At 40.7% G+C, this 11,530-nt stretch overlaps 1 protein-coding gene across 1 annotated transcript; it reads right to left on the reverse strand.

Annotated features, from left to right (window-relative positions):
* Window positions 1–5,948: 5,948 nt before the first annotated feature.
* On the reverse strand, window positions 5,949–6,599 carry LOC114505656 (RNA polymerase II subunit A C-terminal domain phosphatase SSU72-like). Its single transcript, XM_036016891.1, has one exon. It carries the CDS (start codon window positions 6,597–6,599, stop codon window positions 5,949–5,951), a length of 651 nt encoding a protein of 216 aa, XP_035872784.1.
* Between the last annotated feature and the right edge of the window lie 4,931 nt (window positions 6,600–11,530).

Genomic DNA, 11,530 nt, shown 5'->3' on the forward strand with positions numbered 1-11,530 from the left:
AGTGAGCAAATCATTATCTGTTGTTATATAGCATATTGTTGAATTAGAGCCTCTGGCAATTAACTCTGGAAACAATAGGAACATCTGCTGTATTCATTAGCTATGCCACAATATTCAGCATCTTTAACATAAATTTTTTATTTCATTGAATCTGCAATTGCATGGGGTGACTCAAATAAGAATAAGACAATATAGGCTGGGCTGATGCACCTTACTCTGTATGTCTCATTGAGGGACCAGGTTGAAAGTGCAGCAACTAGCCAAAACTCTTCTTACAGTAATGCTTGAGGTTCAAGAGGGTGAGAAAAATGCACATGGTCATGTAGGGTCTAGATTTGGAACTGCCTGTCAGTCACTTCTGCCCATGTGCTATAGGACACAGCAAGTCTGCTGGTCAATCTGAAAGTTGAGGGGTAGGGAGGTGCCCTCTGCCCATGATGACATCACTGTAAGGCAGCAGATGCAGGGAGGGCTGCAACACTTGAGTCTGTTGTTCAGCTGTGATATCCTCCTCACAAACCAAAACATACTGCCACCCCTCCCTGAATTAAATATTTCTCTTTTCATTGTACCTGTTAAAACATTATTGACCAAGAAGGAAAAAGGTTTTGCTTTTATATAGTTTTTCATTTTGTGAATGAGCCTCCTGCAAATATCAGGACCTCATGCAGACCTGTTTTATAAAAATGTATCTATTCATTTATTTTACAATCAAATATTGAGCACCTACTATATATAGATCAAGTGAAGCAGTGCAAGAAATGTAAAAATGGGCAGGTGTAGATTATTTCTCAATCTTGGGGATTTGGGAGTTCAGGAAGGAAGCTTGGTGTAGGAGTAGCATCAAGTACAGAAAGAGGATAGGGTGGTGAAAACCCTCAGTTTGGGGCTTAAGCATTCCTGCATTGGAGTCTCAACCCCACCATTTCAGGCAAGCTATCTATCCTCTCTCTACTTCCAATTTAACCATTGACAGATAGACTAATCAATGTCACACATCTTATAGGTGGAAAATTAAAATATGTAATTTATGCCTGGCCCCTACAAGTGTTGAATTAGGAGCTAGCATAAGACTTTAGGTTACTTTGACAGATTGGACACCACCTTACCACAGTGCACTCTAAACCCATTTCCTCTTTCATCCTGTTGTCTCCAAAGTCCCATGCTAATTGCTGTCCAACAGCTGGCTTTGGTGACAACTTTTGTAATCACAGGCTGTAAAAACCAAACTAGGGAGTTAAATCATTTTCAGGGATCCATTCTGTTATGAAAGCAATTACAAACAACTCTCAATCCCTTTCCTTAAAGGAGTGGGGAGGTGAATTCTGGCTGAAACAGAATAAGAAAACCTGGATAGAACACCTGTGTCAACAACCTGCCCCTGCCATGTGATTCACAGCAAAGCCCAGTTGCTTGTAAGGCTACAGAGCAATGTGGCCCACTGTTGGGTGCAAGAGTTGATTTTCTGGAATCTCACTGAGGAAAAACATCCTCATTATCAATCAGCCAGGGGTCAGGACAACTCCAAGATAAAAAAAATAATAAATGAACAAACAAGTCATGTAGTTTTAGGCTGCATTTACATAAGCATTACTCCCTCTCTACACTGGCGTTTGGTCCCTAGTGACCCCGGGGTCAGGAAGGGGTCATATCAGTCACTGCCTGCCTGTCCTTTAAAGTCAATAGGAGGCTGGAGCACTGGAGACTGGAGACATTGCTTATAAGGATGTTTACACCATCAAGGATGGTGGAGGAGTTAAAGTGGAAAATAAACAGAAGATCCAAGTACAAAAGACAGGATGAGCAGAGTGGATGGTGGGAGTCCTAGATAATGTCATAGGTGACTGGTATGAGGTACAATGGAGCAGAGGTTTTATTGTTGTTGCTCATTTAAATCTAAGATTATTTTCTCCGAGGACCAATATCCAAATCAGTTTTTTTTAAAAAAAGTGATTGAGCCCTGGCTGGTGTGGCTCAGTGGATTGAGTGCCAGCCTGTGAACCAAAGGGTCACCGGCTCCATTTCCAGTCAGGGGCACACGCCTGAGTTGTGGGCCAGGTCGCCAGTTCAAGGCTCGCAAGTGGCAAACACACATTGATGTTTCTCTCCCTCTCTTTCTCCTTCCATTCCCCTCACTCTAGAAAAATAAATAAAACCTTTAATAAAAAATAGGTGATTGAGAAATAGTTTGACAACTTGTTCTAGAGATCTAATGTACAGAAATGGTGGTGAAATGGCTAACAGTAGTTAGCAGTACTCTTTTGTATACTTGTAATTTTCTGGGAGGGTAGCTCTTAAGTCTTCTTAACACACACAGCCCAATGGCAACTATGTACAGGTAATGGATATGTTAACTAACTTGACTGTGGTGACCATTTAATAATGTATATGTATATCAAAATATCAAGTGTACATCTCAAATATACATAATTTTTATGTCAATGATAGCTCAAGAAAATTGCTAAAAATAAGTATGGCCTGTTGGAAAATGACTTTCAAACAATGTCAAACAATGAATCTGAAAAGATGGGCTGACACTGGAGGGCTTTGTGTGAGATGCATGATCACAAATACATACCTGTGGCCAAGATCAACAGAGCAGGAAGGTCCCAAATGACAGTATCTTGAGTTTGGCTCTCCTGCTCTAGAAAGAGCTACACCTGCTTCTGAAACTAAGGGAATTTGACCTGAGGAAAATTATTCTCCAAATCTTTGTGCACATATCTGCAAGAAATTAATAACCACTATAAACAAGGGCTTTTACAATTTTCTCTTGGACATATAAAATGAAAATGTCTATACAATCAGATGAAATTTACTTTTGTGTCTCCATTTAGCATTAGAAACTCAAAAGGTCTGGCAAAGGACACACTATTTCTCTTTCTAAGATTCAAGACTAGGGCTACTTCCTGGCATCTTGACAAGTTCTGTGGAAGCGAGTCTCCTATCCTGGCCCAAATGTGGGCAAAGTGAACAACAGGAAAAGGGCTTTCACTCCTATGGAGGAACACAGTGTTTCTCTTTTATTTGCATATACAAAAAAGTATCTTTGTCATTTCTATTAAACTGTGTGGCAAATACTCATGAAACCAACCAAGGACTGGAAAATACCCAGGAAGAGGGTTCACTCAGTGCAAGTTGTGGTTTCTGAGGAGCAATCAGCTCTTGCCATTACTTTGTACTCTGTTATTAGCCACCCCCCAAACCCACAGAATGCCCCCAAGGGCTACATTTGTGGGCTTCTTAGGAGGTCACCCAGGCACATTCCCTAGGACAAACACCTTTTACTTCTGCCATTACCCAGGTCCTTTCTAGACTTAAAGTAGGGATGCCCCCTGTCTTGGTAAAGATGATTTCTACCGAGAGTCACTTAGTATGTTTGCTTTTGTCTTTAAACTTAGTGGATGACTTCAAGTGATTAGTTGAAATAATGGGCTGGAATGATCACTTTAAAATGACAATAGCATTTCAGGAAAAGTAACTGATTGTGATAGAACTAATCTTAGACACAATTGGAATGTGTACATTTAGCAAATGTAAATTCAGCCTTTTCTTCATTTTCTTTCTTATTGTATCTTTTCAATTCTGAAGTTCCATGACCTGAGGTTCCCAACAGCCTTCCAGAATAACTTTATGCTCTTAACCAGTATTTTTTCCTCCAACTTCCTCACTCTTTGAAACTCTTAGTGCATTTGTACTTCTTCATCACTGTTACAGATAAAACCTTCCTGTTATAATGTTAATTATGTACCAAAAAAGGTTTTCAAACTAAAGGCTGAATTGTGGGATAGGGATATGGGAGAGGAAATTTGTGAGACTGAACCTTTAAGTCAGTCTTTCTCAAACAGTAGCAAGCATCAGGGTCACCTGCAGGACTGGTTTACAACACACAGTCTTGGCTCCTCCCCAGAGTTTCTGATCCAGCAGGTCTGGGTTGGGGTCTGGGTTGGGGACCGAGAGTCAGTGTTTCTAACAAGCTCCACAGTGATGTTGATGTGGTTGTTGGCACAGGAACTACATCTTGGGATCCACTACTTTAAGTCAAACAACCCAAGTGCTTGCCTGATTTATCTTGACATCCAAATGTCAGCGTGAGCAAGACTCTGACACATTCCATCCAAACATTTTCCTCAAAATTCAGGGCTTTATTCTTCATTCATTGTGAGAGTCATAAGCTGCTATTGGTAGAAAAGTATATGATTTAGAGTAAAATTTCTATTTGTTGTCTGCTTTGCCCATCACTGCAAATTTCTTTAAAATCTGGGCCTCGATTTTGTATTATAAAAAGTGGAAAAGTAAATCTAGCCTTTCAAATTCATTGTGGGGCTCAAAACACCTTTGAAGATGCCTGGTAAACAATGCAGTGCTCTAAAAATGGTATGATTGTTCTACAGTAAGCAGTTTCTCCAAGGTAGCTATTAAAAATGAAATGTGTTGGACCACATCTTGGTTTTAGAAAAGTAGAGCTACTTGTGTTTCCTAGGTCACCAACAAAGCCATTTTCCTCAAAACTCTCCTGTCATAGGTAAAAAAGGAAATACTAGACTAAGCTGTGGCAAGTCTTTTTTTATGCCCTAGAGAGCCACACACACAGTGTAGATCTGTGTAGAACAAAGGGAAAATTTCTGGTATCCTACATATTCCAAGTGCAATCCTAGTAGCCTCTGTTGTGGAAAATCCATAAGAACAACGCCTGTGCATTTTTTCTTAGCACCAACACAATCAGAAAACACCAAAATAGAGCTACATGAACATGATTCTTTGACTATATCCCATTCCATTTTTTACCCCTCATCTTTCACATGACACTTAATAATCAGGGGAAAACGTATCTCCTGTGAATTACAACACACACACTGCTATGCATTCCATTTGTTAGACCCAGATCTCATCATTACATCCTCAATATGTGCCACGGGAAAATATGCAGCTCTCAAAGAATACCAACCGAGATCTAGAAACAGCTGGGAGGGGCCATTATACTGTCCCCCTAATATTCCCACATCCAGAGCTAAGGCAGGAACAGACCTGTCTCTTCAAGGGACAATTCTAACCCCCTGCAGTCATTCTTTGCTGGCAGGAGCCCGTGGAGAAGGTATAGAGGTACACAGCACAGGCTGGTCTCTTCTCAACTGTGAGGTCATTAACACTCAAGAGTTCCTCTTACCCCAACATAGGAGCAAGTGAACACTCAGGCACTAAACAAAGGGACACAATTTCATACAAGGCTGAAAAGAACTGAGGTCCAGTAGCAAACCCAACTCATTTGGTGCCGTGGTCTCACCCACCTGTTGACACGAAATGAAATTATACAACTCAACACGCATAGGGAAAACTCAGAAAATAAGAAAGGGGACAGTTACAATTTCACTTCCAGTATTCTTTCCACTTCACACCTTGCCCTCTGGATTCTCATGCTGCCGCTCTAAGTGTCATCTCTCATCACAATGGCTAACCAAAGCCTCTGAAGCCAATAGCATGTGTCCAAGACTGCACTTAGATACTTCTGTAGGCCCTATTCTTTTTGGCTTTTTTCCTCCCCAGCAGCATGTGTTTATTGGACAATTACAGGTTCTTTCCTAATAGGTACAACCCTGTTACTTTATTCAGGTATTTGTATATGCCAGCCAGGTAGGGAGGAGGGGAACAATGCACAATGAAAAACACAGACATGTTGGAGGAAAATGTACTTAGAAACCATTTATTTTATTTTTGGTTAAAGAACAAAACTTCATAAAAATATCCCACTCATAAGTAAAAATGGGATAAAAATTTGATTGCTGTTAATCTCCATTTACATGTATCTTCTCAACTCATCTATAACATTCATTTGGGTTCTGCTCCTGTCCACCAATAGAAGCCCTCAAAGTAAACACATGTGTCAGGAAGGAAAACGTATTTACACGAGGAAGTTCAAGAATGCGGCTTCAGGAGGCAGGAGCGGCCCATCAGTAGAAGCAGGCAGTGTGCAGGAAGGTCTGGCCGCTCATCTCCTCAAACTCCAGTAGCACTTCCTCGATCTCATTGTCCACGTCATCCAAGAGCTGAATGCACTGGCAGAGCTCGGAGAACAGGAACGCCCCCAGGCTGGCCTCTTCGAAGCTGTCCTGGATGTTCACATTGATCACATGCACTAGGTGTAAGGTCACCTGCTCTCTAGAATTCAGCTCTTCCACCACCTGGTCGTATACCTTCTCCTCACAGGTGAGGATCAGGTCAAATACAGCTCTGCAGTTCTGGAACCTTTCAGGCCTTGGTTTGATCTCCATATTTCTCTCCAACATGCACAAAATGCCACTATTGGCATAGAACTTTTCATCTTTCTGAACAAGATCTTTGTGGATTTCATCATACGTGGTGTTGAAATCATAAATACTGGACTGGTCAGCTGTTGATCCTGGAAGCCTCACAAAACTCCCTGTTCCAAAGGACCGGACAATGAATCCCTTTTTGCTGAGGAGATGGTGGGCTTCCATGCTCCGATTTAGGTTGTTGGTGCAGACTACTGCCACCCGCAGGGACGCTGAAGCTAAGGCAATGCTTCCTGCCCAGTCACCACCTTCGGGCTCCAGACTCATGGCTCTCAGCTCCGGATTCATGGCTTCTAGCTGCTGAGTCAGGGCTCCCAGCTCTGGACTCAGGGCTCCCTGCTCCAGACTTATGGTTCTGACTCACGGTCCTGGCTCCTGGCTCCCGGCTCCCAGCTCCCAGACGGTCACCAGTCACCCGGCGAGGTACTTTGATGCAAGCAAGATGGCAGCTGCGGTTCTGGAAAGTCAGGTGGTACAAGTGACGTGCTGGCTCATTGGGCGAGGTGGCGGGGGGGGGGTGGGGGGAGGGCGGGGATGTACGGCACAGATATGCGCAGTGTGAGGCCATGCGCAGTATCTGGCCCTGCGCACTTTGTGCTGGCGATTCCCTCCACACTTTCGGAGAGCTCCAGTCATCAACCCAAGGTAGGCCCACCTCGCAGCTCCACGATGCGCATGCGTGCCACCACTCTGGGCACGAGTCCAAGGTCCATATTCCTCCCAGGGGATGCCCGACACCCCCTGGCTTTTCTTTGTTCACCCTATCTTCTCCTTGCTGAAGTTCTCATGCATTTTAGAGTTTTCCTCTCCAGTCCTGTCACTACCACCCTGCTCTCTGTTTGCAAATTCAATTGCACATTCCTTCTGGTTACGATAAGCCATTAAAATGGAGGAGCAAGAGTAAGAGACATGAAGTCTTTGTACCCTGAGTTCACTCATTAAGTTGATCATAGAAAAAATAAAATGGAATAAACATCACTAAGAGACGCACTTAGAAGACAGTTGGGAGGCCACTGAGGAAGTGGAACTTATGCACCTCTCGTTTCAGATCTTGGAACTCATGGTAACTTTCTGACCTATTCCTAAAGTCAGCTCAAAGCCATCCACCAATATTCTGGATCAACGATTGCTGCATGAACATGCATGGGCTTGACTTCCTCCTCCTCATCATAGTGAGCAGACCATCTGCATCCTTCACCTTGAAAGGAGCCAATCGGCTTCAAAATCCAGCCTCCTCCATTTTCAGGGCGGGGCTCACCAATCCCTGCAGACCTAGCCAAGTCCTTCATTGACAGGGAGGACCAAAATGAGAACGGCCGGTTTGTTTGTGCCCTTTATAAACCCTGCCTTTCTTTGTCCCCTCTGGAGCACAGTTTAGCTTGCTCCCTCAATCTATGCCCCAGACTGCAGTCTCTCCATTGCTCAAACAAACACTTTTTATTCTTTATTAAAGCCTAAAACATTATTTTTATTATTTGGTTAAAAGGGTTAACAAATTGTGTGTGTCTACTATGTAAAAGCCACTCTGCTAAGTGCTGGGCATACATCACTGAACAAAAGAGGGGGAAAACACAACCCCCCCCAAACAAACTCCTGTCCTCTCAGAGTTTATAGTCTAATGTATTTATAATCTGGAATTCAACCCAATTTTCAAATCCTTCCTTGTTTCCAATGTATGAGTGAAATGTGTTTATTTTCAAGAGGAAAAAATTCTAACTGAACCAATATTTCTCAAGTGCCTTCCAAAGATTTCCTCCATCAGAATCCCTTAACATACTAGTCAAAACAAAGGTATATGGGCTGGCTCCATGGCAGGCCCATTAACTTAAACTCTATGAGGGTGGGTACAGGAACATTAACATTTTTGGCATGAATATTTCCCAACCTTTGAGAAGATTTGTCAAACTAAATGGATTAAGTTCACATACTGCAGAATTAGGTCATTTTGTGCAAATGAATGTTTGAGATCTGCTGCTCATATGGTGGAGTTTCAGGCACTAGCTATAGCTATGTTTCCTAAACTTCCCAATAAAATCACTCAGGAGCACCTGTTAATTTTGGAGCATCTTAGGTCCATTTCACACAGATTCTGATCCAGCGGATTAGAATCCGCTGATTTTTGTTGTTGTTGTTGTTGCTGTTGTTGAAATCAAGCTGGGTAACTTCATCATTATTGTAGCATTTTAGTATTTAATAAAAGTGCACAATTTAAATCAAGTGTATTTACTTTGAAATTTTTGATATTTGAATAAAATCTAATGACAATCTTTTTCATTTTTATCAGTTGGGGCATTGAAATTTAAAATTTAAAAATACATAATTAGTGGAAAAGAGATATGGTGAAAAATGGATTAAAGTATGTTAAGTTTTTAAAAAGAAAAACACAAAAAATGTGGTTTGAAAATATCTTTTTTGAAAACCTCTCTGAGTGTCTTTCCTCAGCAGAAAACCATGGCTGAACATAGTGAGCCAAGAGGCAGCTCAGATAATAAGAGGAACGAAGTCAGCTTGGCATATGGGGAAAGGGGAGAGAGAACAAGCTTTTACAGACCACTGAACCCAGGAGAGAATCCAGATTCTTACATGTAAAGACTATGTGATATTGGACAATTTACCAACCTCTTGAAAAACAACAAAATGTCCCTAAAACATTTTCTGAAAGGATTAATTGAGATAAAAATGCGTAAGACTTGGCATTCCAAGTCTCCCCCACCCCGACCTTAACTGAAGTGATATCAGATAAATTTTTAGAAAAGAAATACTATAGGGCAGATATCATGAGTTGTAGACTTGTCAATTGACACAAAAAACAGCTAATATGGGCCATTAGCACTGATTTCAGTTAAACAAAGTAAATCCCTATCTCAGTTGAAAGTAATTCATCTATTGAAGTTATGTGTTAAAACAAAAAACAGAAGAGATAAAATAAGCAAAATCTTCTTTCACACAAAATATTTTAAATATGTTTTTGCCATTTCATTTCAAAGCTTAATTTGGATTTAGCATACTATATATCTTTCAAAAAGTAGGTTGACATTGAGTAGTTATAAATTTTGAGTAGTTATAAAGCAGGATTTCTCACACAGACTTTGAGGAGTCCATTAATTGCTGCTCTGTGCCTTTGGGGTATAGCCTTCCCTACTTTTTCACACAAAAATTCATCAATATTCCCAACTACACAGTGTGTTTAGATCTAAGGTTGGCAACAAAATATTGCTAAATCCCAGCCTAATGATCTAAATCTAATTTGATAGCTAAGTTTATGCTGGTAGATGTGGGCAATAAACACTTGAGGAGTTGCTCAGAACCATACAGGAAATCTGTTTCAGTTCAATAATGTATTCCTGAGTTTGTTATTTGGCAAAAAAAAAAATTGAGAACATAACTGTACCCAATTTTCTCCATTTCTGTGTTATCACACAGTGATAACGTGAAGCATGAACAGAGGAAGTAGTTATTTGCAAAGACAAATACTTTCAGGTGCTATGGGATGCAGACTTCTAAGAATTCATATAAATTCAGCATGATCATAACTTGAAGTTCAATGAATGTTCAGCTCTAGTCTTTCTTTGGTAATTGAGATATATATTCCGTTTTCATATATAATACAGGTTTTAAGCAAGATTAATGGATTGATTATGAGGATCATTCATCTTTTTTAAAAAAAAGGTCTTGTCCTTTGGAAAGCAGCATGTACAAATATGAAGTCAAGGCATACACCAGTTAAGAAAAAAAAGCAAACTTAAACACACTACTTGCTATTTAAAATCTTCCAGAAATTGGCCACATTAGAAATTACCTAGCTTGGATCCAAAACATAAGAGCTAATTTAAATGAAAGAATGCTATAAACAGATCCAAAGTATCTCTATTCAGAATGTGATTTCTACCTTGGTAACAAAGCAGTCAGTATCCCTGTCTGTCCTTTAAGCTACATGGAAAATGTTAAGCATGCCCTTGCTGATGATAGTGACTTTGAACTTAATCCTTGCTTGATGTTATACTCTGCTAAAGGTAAAAATAAAATAACCTCACGTTTGTTAGTACTTTATAATGATGTGCACAGAGGTTTTTTTAAAAAATTTTATCCTCACCCAAGGACATTTTTTTTCATTGCTTTTAAAGAGAGAAGGGCGAGGAGAAACATCAATGTCAGAGAGAAGCATCCGTTGGTTGCCTCCTCTATGCACCCAGACTAAAGGGTCTTACCCACCTGGGCTGAGGACTGTGTGAGTCCACCAGTTGGGTCCGTACATCCGTGCCCAGAATGGGGATCTAACCCCCAACCTAGATATGTGCCCTGACCAGGAATCGAACCTGCAACCTTTTAGTTATGGGGCAATGTTCCAACACACTGAGCCACACTGGGCAGGCAATATGCACAGAGTTTTAAGAAGGACAAATACTATCAGAAACAAAGTGGCCCTTTTTACCACTTTTTTGTGTGTGAATTCTCTATGTAAGAAGGAGAGTGAAAGGGTCTTAAATATGCTAATTGCTCCTAAGGCAGAGGCAAATAATTATGAATTCTAACCCTTGAACTAGAAATCAGAAAATAGGTAGGAGATGTTTAATAAATTACTGTCTTAAGGGGGGCATACTTATTTCCAACTCTGAGTGTCCTCCAACTCCAAATTTGTTGTATGTTATACCAGGGCTTGCCTGGTTGTTGATGACAGTAGTGGGGGCATATTCCCTGGTATTTTGAGGGGGCTTTTTGTCCATTATGCTGCTGCCTCTACTACCTTCCTACACAGAATATAAACCAAGACAAAAGCTCTAACTAGTAAACCCAAGGTGCAATCCAGTAAATAGTGACAGTGGCAGATGGGATAATTACCATGTTTTTTTGGACCACAAGACCCACCTAGGATTTAGAGGAGGAAAATAGGACAAAATTTTTGAAGTAAAAAAATGTGGTAAAATATTTAATGACATAAATAATATGTCACCAATGTAAATGTAAATGGAACTCAACAACAGCATTAACAACCATCTTTCCTCCCAAATTTGGCAGTGGCAGGGTTGGGGGTGTGTCTTATAGTCTGAAAAATACAGTATTTGACCTTGTGGACTGAGAACCCATCACTCTAGACCCTTAATGCACTGAATCAGGTTAATTTTCCTCCTTCTTCCAGCATATTGCCAGATATGCAACTCCATGTGACCCTCTCAGCTCCATATTTGAAGTATGATTATACAGTAAAATTCTTTGTGTTT

Source organism: Phyllostomus discolor, chromosome X (genome assembly GCF_004126475.2).
Source record: "Phyllostomus discolor isolate MPI-MPIP mPhyDis1 chromosome X, mPhyDis1.pri.v3, whole genome shotgun sequence".
Classification (NCBI taxonomy): domain Eukaryota; kingdom Metazoa; phylum Chordata; class Mammalia; order Chiroptera; family Phyllostomidae; genus Phyllostomus; species Phyllostomus discolor.